The 16,138-nt window shown below is 37.4% G+C and overlaps 1 protein-coding gene across 5 annotated transcripts in view; it reads right to left on the reverse strand.

The window, feature by feature from the left end:
• LOC145997157 (uncharacterized) overlaps positions 1–15,873 on the reverse strand; it is a 65,507-nt gene extending 49,634 nt beyond the window's left edge. For 2 of the 5 annotated variants that reach the window (XR_014442870.1, XM_083133825.1), the window contains exons 1-2: positions 15,625–15,873; positions 4,500–4,753 (exon numbers count right to left, since the gene is read on the reverse strand). Coding sequence is in view for 4 of the 5 variants with exons in the window: in XM_083133825.1 (XP_082989951.1) it covers positions 4,500–4,630 (131 nt within the window). In the remaining variant the exon portion in view is untranslated. Of the gene's footprint in view, positions 1–4,499; positions 4,754–7,270; positions 7,350–12,599; positions 12,618–15,624 lie in introns of those variants that run through there. The other 3 variants (XM_083133826.1, XM_083133827.1, XM_083133828.1) reach the window with 3 other exon arrangements.
• Positions 15,874–16,138: the final 265 nt, after the last annotated feature.

The following is a 16,138-nucleotide window of genomic DNA, read 5'->3' on the forward strand; positions in this document are numbered from 1 at the left end:
AACATGTTCTGGCATGACGTTCGTTTGATGTTTAGTTGGGAGGAGAGACGTCTAGTTGATTTTCGTGGACTCCTTACCATAGCCTCATGAACACGTTCAGTATTGTCCGGCGAACAAACTGTCTTTACACGGTTACATTTGGTGTTAGCGACTGAACCTGTTGTTCTAAATTTCGTGATCAATTTCTGCACAACACTTTTTGCAGGACCAGCTGTCTCTGGATATTTTATCGTGAACCTTTCATTTACAGTTTTAAATGATTTACATCCGAAGTACGTTTCAACAATGAACACTCTTTGTTCGATTGACAAAGGCATTCTGCAGCACTTCACAACATGCTTCGAACCGACTACTGACAACGCAGCACTGATCACTCAATCGCTGCTCGACATCACGTGACCCCGCTCGAGCGCAACCCTAGCGGTAAGAAATAACATGTCATCACACAAGGGGTGAAAAAAATTCTTGTAACATAAATGCAGCTCTTACTTGCTTAATGTTCTTTTTATATCACGTATAACATGGGGCCTCTTTTATCTTGGCCACTCTGTACCTGTAGAACACAAAGTTCAGTGTTCATATGTTCACATGAATATCTGTATACAAATTATAAATAGATATCATTTCTCTAGTATATTCTATACACACAATGCAATTTGTAACATATTTAAATAATGGAATTAATTTCTTACATCAATCATGCTGCAAGGTATTACACAGAGGGAGTTTGAAAAACACATTCATATGATTTTTCTTCCTACTTAAGGAGTCCACATTATTGTATGTGTTTATCATGGATAGTTATGGATGAAATAATAATACTATCACAAAATGTATTTGAATTTTAATTAAGAGTCATTCCATGTGGAAGTGGACAAACAAGGTTAATTTTACTTTTATTCAATGCATCACTTATTACACATGAAAATAAACGGAAAACTATGCAGAACTTGGAATTATTAATAAAAACATTAGTTTTATGGCTTTTAGATATTGTAAAAATGCATATAATCTGATCCATTAATGTTTTAAATTTGCAAGTTGGCAACACTTGTGTATTTGTTATTTAAGGTTTAAGGTTCGTTTGACACTTCAACACCATTCAACACAATGAAACATAAATGTAATGTATACAAATTAAAATTTTATTGTTTCATGTCAAACCCACCACAAAAAAAATGCATATCCTTTCTTATTTGGCAATATACTTAATTGTATAAAAGAGAAGCTTTGTGAAAGTAAGGTTACAAAACTCCTCAACATGGCAAATGCTAAGTGACATCTCTAAAATTCCATTAATTGCACCTTAATCAAAGTTTTAACTAAGGACCAGGCTAAATATCTATCCTGATGGGAACATAATTGTGAATAATTATCTTCTCCCATTGATTGATTTCATTTACTTTATTTGCTTTTCTGCCACTTTTGGCTAAGTGTGAAGATAAGGATGAATGTATAAATGGACAGTCATGAACATGTAGGAACAACACATGACACACACAGAGAATTATACTGGCTGATAGTCCAGACCCCAGAGCCTCAATTGTCAGCTAATTGCAGTCCACAGAGTATTATGTGCAAGGGAGATTCACATTTTCGTGTTTGAATTTTAAGTTCAGTTTACGCACAAAAGTACTATTTGGGACTGGGCCTACAGTTTAGGGTGGGATTCAAATCAATATATGCCTGGGATGCCATGATGTCAGCATTGTGCCATCGGGGAGGCCTGACATTTGGGTGTCCTTGGTAAGGGTCACCCCTGGTACCCAATTCTGCAGGTTGATTTTGCAGAAAATGTCAGTGCAGTGTCTCAGGATGAGATTCAAAGTGCTCGTTGGAGACATAAACAAGTAACTGTATTTACCTCTTGTGCGTGATTACATTGTGCCATGCATTCAATGGTTGTGGTAAGTGATAAGCTGAACCATGACAAAATTGCTGTTTGGATGTTCATAAAGAATATTATTCAGTCACTCAAAGCTGTCTCCTAATTTAGAGAAGGTATGAAGGCAGTGCTGTTGAGATAAATTCTGTCAGTGACTTTTGCCATTGTGTAAAGCATTCCTAAGGAATAAAAACACCTTTCATACCCTGAGGAACAAAGTAACAGCTGCAGGCCTAAGTTAGAAACCAGGTGAAAGAACTCATTGTTTATTCCAATGTTGCTCTTGAAACATGATTTCAAAGCTTTCTGACAAAAGCCACCTCCTGGTGGATAGAACAGTGATATCTGCCTTAGAATGAGTGAAAGTTTAAGATTTGCCAGTCAACATGATGGCAGAGATAATGAATCAACACTGGAAGATGTTCCTGTTTGTGTCATTCTCAGTGAAACATCCAAACCACAATAAAAAACAAGCCATCAGCAAGTATTACTTTGCCACTATGCTAGAGACTGGAATGAACAAAAGAGAAATCACACCCAAGTGGAAGTTACTGGGATTGGCCAGAGAAAGAGGACATCTCATGTGAACTCTTTAACATTGTCATCAGGAAGGCATCACAACTAATACACATACATAATCGTGAACAGTTTCAATCTTAGTGAGATGTGGCCTACATGTTTAAAACCTTGTAGTTTTTACATATGAAGTGAAATTTTACGCGTGGTGTTTCCAATTAATATAGTTTTATTTTCATATAGGATTTTACCAGAAGAAAACTAAATTAATTCAACTTGTCATATTTATTGTTTCTAAATCTTAACCATGAAATATCCTATATCATCTGGAATATAACTTCTGATAGCCTTTGCATTGTTCCATAATCCTTCAAAGTACATAATGTGCATGGTTTCACATCCATCACATAATTTGTCACACCCGTCACAGGAAAACTGTTGATAAGAAAAGCATGTAGGGATAAGTTTATAAACTAAAAATATCTAAATGTCAAATAAAGTTTGCTTTGTGAAAATAAAATTGGCATGGAGTATTCTGAAAGACTGAGGAAGTTATTAAAGTTGAGTCTCAGAAGTATTACACCTGTCACAATTGTAAAAAATGTATTTTCTGTATCTGAAAATTGAGAGGGAGGAGGAATATTCTGAAATCAAATAGCTTTCATAAAGATAAATGAGCTTACATAAACTGATAAGAGTTACATATTTGAACGTGGTAAGAAAATAATTAAACAATGACAGTGATTCTTGTGTAAATGTCATACCAGTTACAATTGAATTGTCCTTAAATTTGTTACTAAATGTGAAATTTCACATTCTAAGTAACACATATTAATAAATGTTAGTGGCAACATTGAATATATGGTATGCATACTCCAAATGAGATACAACCTTATGCTCAGAGATCGAAAGTCAACAGTTCAATAAATGCAGTCACTGTAATTTATTAATGGGTTCACTAGAAGGGATTTTGATGCTAGGAACACTGAGAAGTGAGCACTCTAATATGTGCATTAATATGGGGTAAAAAATTCTCTCTCTCTCTCTCTTAGGTTGCTAGTATGTAAACATGGTGCTCATTTGCAAAACATGATTTAATAAAATTCAGTGTGTCCAGGCTACAGGTACACACAAGTATATGCTTATAAAGAAAGAACTACACATTTTATGTTGTTGGGTAAATGTTCAATCGATAGAAAGTCTTCCCGAGATTTGATCGTCACCATTTCATGGTCAGCACCAAGTCGTGTAGATCGCGCATGCGCACAAATGTTCAATGTGACATGATCTCGCAAGTCTAGCAGCGTACGCCTGGCAGTCAAGATGTGGACGCCACAACGAAAGGTGCAGTGTGTGCTATGGTTAACAGAGTTCAAATCAGTAACACATGTTCAGCTGCATGCAAGAAGAGAATGGAACGTGGACCCTCTCACACGTAAGTTCATCAGTGGGACAAAACTCTACGAGAAATGGGAAGCGTGATTTCAGAAGCTGGAAAACACGTGTGGGAGGGTACACGTTCCATTCTCTTCTTGCACTCCGCTGACCATGTGTTACTGATTTCAACTCTGCTAACCACAGCACATACTGCACCTTTCATTGTGGCATCCACATGTTGACTGTCAGGCGTATGCTGCTAGACTTGCCAGAGCGCGTCACATTGAACGTTTGTGTGTATGCTGACCATGAAATGGTGACGATCAAATCTCGGGAGATTTTCTATCGATTGAATATTTACCCAACAACATACAATGTATAGTTATTTCTTTATGAGCATATATTTTTGTATGCCTCTAGCCCGGACACCCTGTATTTGCTCACAATAGCATTAGTCAACTACGTAATTACATTTACCACATGCAAACCAATAAGTGCTATGATAAATGGTTTTCTTAAAGTATCAACTACATTATTTTGAAATAGGATTCTGAGCTTCGAGAAGCTAATGTCACTCTCATCTTCAGGAATTGAAGTGTGCAATATTGTTCAAAACAGCAATGATAAACTATCTAGTTACAATTACCAAAATGTAGAGCGAGAAGTGAAACATTGTTCAAAATAGTTCATCAACTATCTGATTACAATAGCCATAACTTGCCTTGTATTCAAACGAACGGCTTCATTTTGACCAGATTCAGGCAATTTAGAAAGATCTTCAACAAGCTCCTTTCTCACACTTTCAAATGTATCCAATATTTCCACTTCTGTAAGTTTGTGGTAATCATTCATTTTCGTTCAGACAATTGCCAGTTATAGTATCTTCAATGTATGCAAGTATCCATCAAGTACAAATAAATCACTGTACAAAATTACTTCCATAGTTAGTTCAGATCTATCCTTGTTCAGTTCATTCTGAAATTAAAAATACAATTAATAATTTATTATATAATACAGGAGCATGTGCTACATTAGATTTTCATTTCTGTTAAGGTGAAAAGTGACAATTTTTACCAGTTGTGTATTTATTTCAATATCGTCAGAATGGGCACTGCTACTAAAAAAAACCTTGACTATACAAGAGAGTATGAATTTCTCTCCATGTTGCAAGTGCAAGCAGTTTTAAAAGTTAACCTAGACATGGTTACATTTACAGAATCCCACGTATTCCTTGTGGGAAATCAACTTCAGCTTTAAGTTATGGCTAATCAGATGGAAATTTTGACATTTCCTAAGACATTGTTCAACATGTCCCTTTTCCATCCATGTACGTTTCTACGTCATCGGATGTTTGATATCCCCAAGAGAAGGAATAAAATAATGCTTCTATAAGCGTAATGCATTTCTCCTTGCCTTCTATGTCTATCCTGGCAGAGTCGCCAAACCTGATGTGCATAAGAGCTAAATTTCACCTTAAATCAGGGTTGGAAACAACTTTCTTTAAAAAAAAAAACAAAAAAACAACAACATATAACCAGGTTTTATTGGTTTAAACAAAGTTTAATTGAAAATATTTGGTTACAGTTAATTTAGACTAGTTGTGAGGTAAATACATACATCTTGCTCAAAATTCTTTTACTGAAAAAATTATACATAAAATATATTATTTTGAGAACTACAATGTAGAGACTTCATATAGATATGTCTCTTGAATATTACAAGAAACAACAAAAAAGTTATTGACATACACTGCTCGCCATTAAAATTGCAACACCCAGAAGGAAATGACACAGAAACACGAAACTTGGCAAATATATTTAGTTCATAATAAGATAAGAAAATGATTACAGTTAGAGCTCGGTGGTGTGACATGTGACACGTAGAACATGGTTGCATAACCCCAAGGAGCTAGTAGCGTGTACAGCCTCCACGGGCGGCAATAACTGCTACAACACAACGAGGCATTGACAGAATGAGTCTATCGATGTCTGCTTGCGGTATGGCATCCCAAGCGGCTTCCATACGGTGCCAGAGGTCTTCAACATTATGTGCCGGAAACCTGAGTTGGGCCAGCCGGCGATCCACCATGGACCAGACATGTTCAATTGGCGACATATCCAGCGAACGTGCTGGCCAAGGAAGCAGGGGCACGTGGTTAGCTTCCATAAATGCGAGGACATTCCTTGCAACATCCTGTTGAAAAGTGGCATTATGCAGTGCATGGATTAATGGGACAGCAACAGGGGTGAGAACCTGTGTGATGTACCGTTGGCTGTTCAATGTCCCTTGAATGTGTACGAGACGCGAACGAACACCTATGGCGATGGCACCCCATACCATGATACCCAATGAAGGCCCTGTGTGATGATGCATGATGCAGGCGTCATGAAGCCTAGTGCCACGGTGCCGCCACACGCGTGTACGTCCATCATGATGTTGTATACAGAAGCGGGATTCATCAGAGAACAATAGAGCATTCCACTCCGGCATCCATGCACGACAGTCTTGGCACCATCTCAGACGCAAACGCCTATACTCTAGCATCAGAGGAATCCGCAACAGTGGGAGCCGGGAAAAAATTCCCCGGTTCGCCAAACGACGAAGCACGGTTCGTGGGGACAGTGGACGTTGTAAAACATCCCGTACTTCATGCACAATCCTCGTTGACGTGACCGTTCTGTCTGTAATGGCCATGCGTATCACACGTCTGTCCTCTCGTTCCGTCGTCCGACGCGGACGTTGTGAACCTCTACGTCGCTCTACAGTGCCTTCCTGGACCCACTGGTTCCATACACGGATCACTGTGGATGCATTCCATCCTACACGGGCACCGATCTCACGGTAGGATAATCCGCATTCACGGTATGCAACAATTCGGCCGCGATCGAACTGGGAAACCTGCTGGAATCGCTGCCGTATTCGATGACGTGGCATTGCTGACTGATTTTAACACACTACACTCATGACCATTCACTTTCACTGCTCTTCCGCAACTATCTGACCTGCTACAGGTACTACTTACCAGATGGCGTGGAAGGCGCAAATGACGCATGACGGCCTTGAACACCTAATCATTTCCTTCTGCACCTCTCCTCTACACACTGTGCACATTTCGTCCGATTCCGATTACTCCTTCTGGGTGTTGCATTTTTAATGGTGAGCAGTTTATATTACTGTACAATACCAAACTAGTTAACTAAAACTTTATGTTGAGTTCAAAATGAGTTCATTTCTCATTAGGTTAATTTAAATAGACAACTATTGAAAATTTAATTAGGCTAATTTTCAGTTACATAAACAAATAAACTAATATCTGCTATTAGGAATACCTTTAATTAAAAAAAACCAAAGATGGTTTATTCTAGAAAAGCACCTGGTTTAAATCTTGGTTTAAACCAAAGTTGACTTTCAAGGAGCAAGATTAATGGAGGCTGGTAAAAGTGCCTCCTGGGGTAATTATAGCTGTCAGAGGAGTAGGTACATTGCTATTACCATTAACTTTAAAGTGATGGCAATTTATTCCTAGTTTTTACCGTCTAGATCTGGTGGCATCACCCATCTCAACAATCCACTGATGGTCACATGAAATCGAAAAAATAAAGGATTCAAAGATATCAATATTGTCACCTAAACCTCAGCCACAACGTTACATAAAAGTACCTGGTTAGGTAGGAGACGATGGGTGTGGCAGCCAATAAAACAATATCATGACATGTGCAAAATGTATACTCATGGCAAAAGTTGGTCTATGTGGGCTGGTCATAGTGAGGCAGGGAGCACGTGCCACAGTTCACAGCGAAACGAGTGCATGAAAGAGCCAGATCTGGCTCCAAAAGTACTGTTGGCAATAGTACTCGGCAACTGACTCTGAGAGAAGGATCTGGAGGAAATTATTTTTCATCTCCTTAATCAGAGAGCTTAAACCTCATAGGATAAGAGGTTTTCAGCCATGCGATTTTCAAATGTGGAGTGCTGCTGAAAAAATTGATGGTGATGGTTGGTTCTCTAATATTCAAGTATCACACTCATGGGGAAAGGGAACTTACATTAGCCCTCACCTCCCCCCCCAAAGGAGAAAAGGCAATCACATTTACAAAAAATCCTATTTCCAGAGACCCTTGTGGCTACTGCAATAAACCAGTGTGAATAAAAAAATTCTAAAATATAGTACTCTTAGGGTTTTATAAAAGTGAAAAGTTTCGTTTATTATTTGGTCTAGGAATTAATTCATGCGGTTGTTACGCACACATTGAAGCTGTAGTTCAAACACAAAATACATAAATACCTTAAGAAAAATATTGTCCATCGCGAGCCACCACTTTCGCCCATCTGTCAGGCAAGTTACGGATTCCGTGGTGAAAGAAGTCCTCATCCTTTGAAGCGATCCAGTCAGAGACCCATTTTTCGATATCTTCTGAAGAAGTGAACCGCTGTCCAATCAAATCGTTATTCATGCAATCGAACAAGTAGTAGTCCCAAGGAGAAACGTCTGGTGAATACAGCGGGTGGGGTAAAACTTCCCGACATTTTCTAAATAGGTTTTGACCAGTTTTGCAACATGTGGGCGAGCGTTATCATGTTGAAAAATAAATTTATCATGTCTGTTCTCCCATTCTGGTCGTTTCCTGGCCAGAGCTTGCTTCAAACGCATTAATTGTCGTCGATAACGTTCTTCATTAATAGTTTCACCCAGTTGCAGCAGCTCATAGTACACCACACCTTTCATATCCCACCATATGCACAGCATAACCTTTGCACAGTGAATATCTCGTTTTGGTTGTGATGGACCTGGTTCACCTGGCTCCACCCAGGCCTTTTTTCATTTCGGGTTCTCGTAATGGATCCACTTCTCATCGCCAGTAACAATGCGATGCAAAAACCCCTTTCTTTTCTGTCTTTGAAGCAGCAATTCGCAAATGGTTTTTCGTCTTTCAACGTCTCTGTCTTTCAATTCATGTGGAACCCAATGTGACATCTTTTGAATCATTCCCATGGCTTTGAGGCGTTTGGAAACTGTTGTTTGATCAACGCCTAATGCTTCTGCAAGTTGTTCCTGCGTTTGACATGAATCCTGATCGAGCAATGCTCTCAATTCTTCGTCTTCAAATTTTTTTGGCTGTCCAGGTCGCTCTTGGTCTTCCAGGCCAAAATCACCACTTCTAAACCGTGCAAACCACTTCTGACACATTCGCTCAGCTAGCGCATGGTCACCATACACTTCCACCAAAATACGATGACTTTCGGTAGCACTTTTCTGCATGTTAAAGTAATGAAGCAGAACACCCCGCAAAAACACTTTATCTGGCACGAACTGCGCCATGTTCAGTTGACTACAAAATGCTGTTGTTGACGCATCAATCAACTGCCCTATACAACGAACGATGCGCGCTGACAGGAGTTTTCAACGCATGTGTGGCTACATGGAACTGTGGGACAATATGCTCGTTACGCCATCTCTTGTCCAGGCACACGAATTAATTCCTAGACCAAATAATCATTCTGCTTCTGGCAGCTGCTTTTATGAAAACTACGCTCCCTTGGCTTCAAAACAAGCTCAACATGAAAGTTGTACCACAATTAGAACAAAAGCTATGAATTGTTCTTGTTAACCTTGAAGGCATAAATTTAACATTTTTTATAACCCTGTTGTATGAATACTGGTATTGATGAGGGGTAAAATTTACACACGTCAGTTACTTCATGTTCTCTAGCATCCAACTAAATTTCATGAAAATCTGATATGGGCAGGTTGGGGGCTGTGATGATTTGGTGTGTATACTCCTATAAGAATTGCAAACAAATCATTAAACATTTGGAACCATTAATCTACATTTATATGAGCCATATATTAGACAATAATTAAGTCTAATATATGCTTAAGAAAATATAAAAGTTATAAAATATTCCATTGAGATAAAGCAGATATCATGTGTAATGCATACAATAAATATTTTGTAAACACCAAAAATCCAGGAGAAAATAATGAAAAACATGATTAACTGCAAGAGCCATCAACAGAAAATTTTGGGAAACAGCACAGGACAAGCTACGTAGATCATATTACTCATGTAAATCTTTATTATTTAAAATTATGAATTATTTTAATAGAAAATAGATATTCAAATATGTGGGACACTTCATTCACTCCAAATAAATATCTAAAAAATGAAGTCAAAGAATGGGGCAACTACTATGGTAATGCTTTTGAATGTTTAATGATTTTTCTCTAGATTTATAATTACAATGTGCATTAGAATACTGGAAACGATTGTGGGAGCAAGTTCAAAGGTTGTGTAAACTAATTAGCACAGTTAAATGTGCATCAAATATTAGTTATCAGAGGAACTATGATTTAAAATGCAGCTAGCGTGAGCAGGTATTCTTGGTTTCTGATTGACTCGGACATGAATCTTTCTGATTTTGCATGTCAGGCTTCAAGGGGGTTTTGTGCTCAGGGCTACATATTACGTGATCAGGTGTTAAGGGCTGCTACTTACATGCTAAGAGTTCTAAAACCAACCCACCTAACTAAACAACGAAAGGAGGTAACATTATAGTATAAGGGAAACGGATTTCTTCAAATTAACAGGAGAAAGTACTTAAGTAACTAACTCCCTAGCCTTCTTAAACCCGAAGGTTCATGGCTGCAGCAACACAGGCCTTCCATCTGTCCTTATCTTGAGCAAGATCTATATACTCTTTTCCATCCCTACCAATTTCCCTTAGGTCCATCTCAACGTTGTCCCTCCATCTTCGTCTTGGCCTTCCTACAGGTCTCTTACATCAGGTTTCCCAACAAGAATCCTGTAAACTCCTCTTTCCTCTCCCATTCGTGCCACATGGCCTGCCCACCTAAGTCTTCTTGATTTAATTATTCTAATAATATCTGGACATGAATACAAATTATGTAGTTCTAAATTATGTAACCTTCTCCACTCACCTGTCTCCTCATCCCTTTTAGTTCCAAAGATTTTCCTAAGGATCTTATTTTCAAATACTCTCAATTTATGTTCATCTTTCAATGTAAGGGACCAAGTTTCACATCCATATAATACTACAGGCAATATTACTGTTTTGTATATTTTAACTTTTAGTTTCTTAGATATTAAACGAGAAGACAAAAGTTTATGAAGAGAGAAGTAACATGCATTTCCTGAATTAAGCCTACTTTTTATTTCCTCTTTAATATAATTTTCATTTGTTAATATTACTCCTAAGTATTTGAATTTGGAAACTGGTTCAAACGAGTTGTTATCAATAATTAGATTTTGATTATTACCTAACACTTGGTTTCGGCCTGTAAGCATATATTTAGTTTTCTCTTTGTTAACTTCCAAACCTATCTCTTTAGTAGTTTTGAAAAATATTTTAGCATTATTCTTAATTGTATTCACATCATCCCCCAGTAAGTCTACATCATCTGCATATGCTAACAACTGAGTCATACCATTTAATTTTAGTCCTTCTTTAGTTTCTTTTACCTTCCTAACAGCATATTCTAAGGCAAAATTAAAGAGCAATGGAGATAATGCATCTCCTTGTTTAACCCATCATGAATTGTAAATTTGTCGGACATATTAATACCCACACGAATTTTACTTTGTGTTTCACTGGTGCATATTTTTATCATATTAACAAGCTTCTTAGGTATTCCAAACTCTACTAATATATTATATAATTTATCTCTTTTGACCGAATCATATGCTTTCTTGAAATCAATGAATAGCTGATGGATATTTTGATTATATTCCCACTTTTTTTCAAGTGTCTGTCTGATGTGAAAATTTTGATCTGTAGTTGATCTGTTACGTTTAAATCCACATTGATAATCACCTATAATTTCATTAGCATACGGGGTTAGTCTTGTTAAAAGAATGTTAGATAATATTTTATATGTTGTTGAGAGTAGAGTAATTCCACGGTAATTATTGCAGTACAATTTAATCACCTTTTTTAAACACAGGAACAATTATGGATTCTTTCCACTGTTGAGGGATTTCTTCTTTATTCCATATTAAACAAATTAATTTATGAATTTGACATATTAATGAATTTCCACCATATTTAATTAACTCAGCTGGTACTAAATCAATGCCAGGTGCTTTGTTATTCTTTAGCCTTTTAATAGCATCTTTAACTTCAGTCAAGTTAGGTTCTGGAACTAAAGGTTCTGCTGTGTGGACTTCATTTACTTCTGATTTATCTCCTACATGGACATTTAAAAGGTCATTAAAGTAGTTCTTCCATCTATTTAGAATATCGCTTGGGTCAGCTAGAAAATCACCATCTTTATCTTTTATCAAGTTTACTTTAGGTTGCCACCCCTTTCTAAACTCATTTACACCTTTATATAAATCTCTGATATTTTTATTTTTGCTGTTTGTTTCAATTACGTTAATTTTGCTTTTCAAGTAATCTCTTTTTTTACTTCTAAACGTGCGGTTTAGGAGAAAGTACTTACGGAAATCATTTTCTGTAGCGTTGTGGAAGTTCGTGAATGTAGTTTTGATCCATTTTAATGCGAAAACATGTCGTTCTCTGCGAAAATCTCTGTCCGACACGATGTTTCTGCTGCCGCCATTTGCTTGCTGCATGAGAGTACAATGTTCCGTGTGTTAAGATGACGCAACCCCATAGTCAGTGTTTGAGCCTCGCCGTGTTTTCAATAGAACATGACTTGTAGAGTATTTTTAATTTTGTTTTTCTTAACTATGCTTGCCTAACCTAACTTAACTCAATGGTTTGTGGGGCGGTAAAAATCTGATATTCCCCGGACACCTATAACTTCTTCGTTTTGTCAATTTTTCACATTTGTACTTACCTATCTGCTTCGCGGAACATTCTTTAACATGTATTCACGTTTTTTTGATCAAAGTAATTGCATTTTTTTGCAAATGGTTCGTGGGGCTGTGGGGCTATGTGTCAATGGTTTGTGGGGCTATGCGAGAATGGTGTGTGGGGCTACGCATATTTTTTTCAAAACCAATTTTTAACTATTGTAACCTATACGTGACCCTACCTAAACTAACCTTACCTGAAATGGTTCATGGGGCTATGTGTCAATGGTTAAATTTCCGCTATGAAACATTCCCACATCACATGAAACACCTTCCAGATGTTAGACAATGCTACAGGAACTTATTACCGTAAGTAGTTTCTTCTGTAAAAATGAAGAAATCTGTCTGGGGAATATCAGATTAGTACCTGTACCTTTGGGGCTAACATCAATGGTTTGCGACGTATTAGCATAATTTTAAATCCGGGCACGAAAGTAGGTCTTTTCTGGTGAACAAGGTTGCAACACTGCATAAATCGACAAAACACTCGCACAACGTGCCTGAACCAGTACGCTATCGCCCGCCATAATCTGTTACACAATCGAAATAACAAGTAACAGTAAGTACTCAGAAATGTAAGAAATAGACATTATCTTAGTTAGAAATCCATTATTTCACCTTAGGAAATGTTCCGCATTCCAAAATAGTACGTTAGCAATGTAAAAAAGTGCGAAATATATGATTTATAGGTGTTTCCCTTATACTATAATAGTACCACGAAGGGGTTTAGCAATTAAATACCCATCACACTCCATGCACGTTAAGTACATGGCAGTGGTAGTTCTCCGTATATGAGACGACAGTAAGCAAACAGTTGTCAAGAAAATGTGCAGTAAGTAGTCAATAAGACTTTAAATTGTATTAGCAAACATAATTAGAAATCCAATCGTGCAAAAGAAAAGCCTGTGTGCAATGAGTAATTCCGAATTAAACAATCAGAAATTGGGTAACTACTTCTCAATTTTACTCCAAACAGAAAAACTCAAGAAAAATTGTAGGGAGGATAGACATTTTAAATTACTTGATGATATTTAAGATTGATAATTGATGTCTGAAAACATACTCAGTTGGTGACATTGAACACTGACAAAAAAAAAAAAAAAAATTATCACTTCACTCAATACACATCCTCAATAATCATTAGGTCTACCACAGATTACTACTTGATCAATACTTTTAAGTCCTGTTTCTCCCTAATTGCCCTGTGTTGGAAGAAGACATAACCTTACCTGCTAAAAATTTACTATTCCACAAACACATGTAACTCCTTCGTTTCGTCACTTTTAACATTCATACTTACCTATCTGCTTCGCGGAACATTTTGAAGGTGTATTTACGTCTTTTTGATGAAAGTAATTTCAATTTTTCACATTACGAGTACTTCTCTATTTGCGCTGTTTCGTTTGCTTAAGAAACAGTATGGCGCGTATACCTTCGTAGATCATCGCGCGTCGTGCTTGTGTTTTGTCGATGCAGTGTTTCCAACCTTTGTAACCCAAAAATACTCATCAATTGGAATTTTTTTTAAAGCTTCTTTGCATTATTTCATGAACAAAATTTTTACTATGCTTGCCTAACCTAACCTTGCCAGAAATTGTTTGTGGGGCTATGTGTGAATGGTTTTTGGGGCTATCCGTCAATGGTTTGTGCGGCTAACAATTTTTTCAAGTACCCAATTACAAAATCCAGTGGATCTTCCACACCCGGTAGGAATTTCACCACGCATCTTTTCGGAAAACAATGACATGGTTGGAAACCCTGCAATCGACAAAACACAAGCACGACATGTGATAATAGAATAGAATACTTTATTAGTCATTAGACAACATGATTGCAATAGACTTCATCATAATAAGTATATAAGGTAACACTTTACTATACCGGAGACGGATTTCTTCAAATTTACAGGTGTCTCCGGTATAGTAAAGTAGTACTCAAAAACCATTCACGGAATGTTCCTTGAAGCAGATAGGTAAGTACGAATGTCAAAAATTGACGAAACTCAGAAGCTATAGGTGTCCGACGGATAGTAAACAATGGTACTACTTTACTATACCTGAGACACCTGGGAATCATTTCTTTCGCACTTTTTTACATTGCTAACGTACTATTCTGCATTCTGGAACACTTATTTAGGTGAAATAATTGAATTTGTTAGGAAAGTAATGTATATTTCTTACATTTACGAGTACTTACTGTTCTTGTTTATTTCCACACACAACAAGGCGAGAGCTTACCGTTGATCGTTCCTTGAGCCAGAAAAACCATTGACGTTAGCCCAAAAATTCACGATAGCCCCACAAACCATCACGGGGACGAGGCATGCCTACTAGGTTAGGTTAGGCCTGTTAGGTTTGGTTCCATTAGCACTCCTTTCATTCAATTTAGCATATACGGACAATACGAGAGCATATTGTGCTCTCATGCAGTAAGCAAATGGCGGCAGCAGCAATAGCGCGTCGGAAATAGATTTTCGTACAAAACCACATGCATTCGCATTAAAATGAATCAAAATTACATTCCCGAACATCAACAACGCTACAGAAAATGATTTGCGTAAGTACTTTCTCCTGTAAATTTGAAGAAATCTGTCTCAGGTATAGTAAAGTGTTACCGTAAACAATTACCCAATACGCTCTCGTATTGTCCGTATATACTAAATTGAACGAAAGGAGTGCTAATGGAACCTAATCTAATGGGCCTAACCTAACCTTGTAGGCATACCTTGTCCCCGTGATGGTTCGTGGGGCTATCGTGAATTTGCTATCGTGAATTTTTGGGCTAACGTCAATGGTTTTTGGGGCTACCCGTGGATGGTTTGTGGGAAATAAGTAACAACAGTAAGTACTCGTTAATGTAAGAAATAGACATTATTTTCGTTAGAAATTCATTACTTCACCTAAAGAAATGTTCCGCAATGCAGAATAGTACGTTAGCAATGTAAAAAATTGCGAAATAAATCATTGATACGTGTCTCCGGTATAGTAAAGCAGTACTCGGAAAAATTACCTGAATTTCACCACGCATCCAGGACACGTCATATTAGGCATATACCCACAGCCCATTCCTTCTAACGAATAGCTTACATTCACTGCCACATTTTCGACATTCCTCTCCTTTCTTCACGTTCCCGTGTTCAATTAAATTAAAAAATCCACTGGATCTTCCACATCCGGTGATACGTCATGTTTCTAACTTTCATTCCAAACACAGACAGTTCGAAACACAATGACAAGAATCAGACGACACAATTTCAAAATTTAAACAGACTGGTCGGCCGGATGAAGCTACTTATCCAAATTAGAAACTAAATATTGTGTAAATGAAAGAGTTGTAGAATACGTACATTGCTGGTACTATTTGTAAATATTACACGTACTCTACTCACATTCTCGCAATAATATTTAGTAGAAGAAAAGGTTCGTGAATATGGACACGAATTTGACTTCAGCCGGTTCGCGAGGAACAGTAGAAACACAGAATACTAACTACGGTCAACCAATCTCCCATAAGACTGAAACAG

Source organism: Lepisma saccharinum, chromosome 13 (genome assembly GCF_977018435.1).
Source record: "Lepisma saccharinum chromosome 13, izLepSacc3.1, whole genome shotgun sequence".
NCBI classification, from domain to species: Eukaryota; Metazoa; Arthropoda; class Insecta; order Zygentoma; family Lepismatidae; genus Lepisma; species Lepisma saccharinum.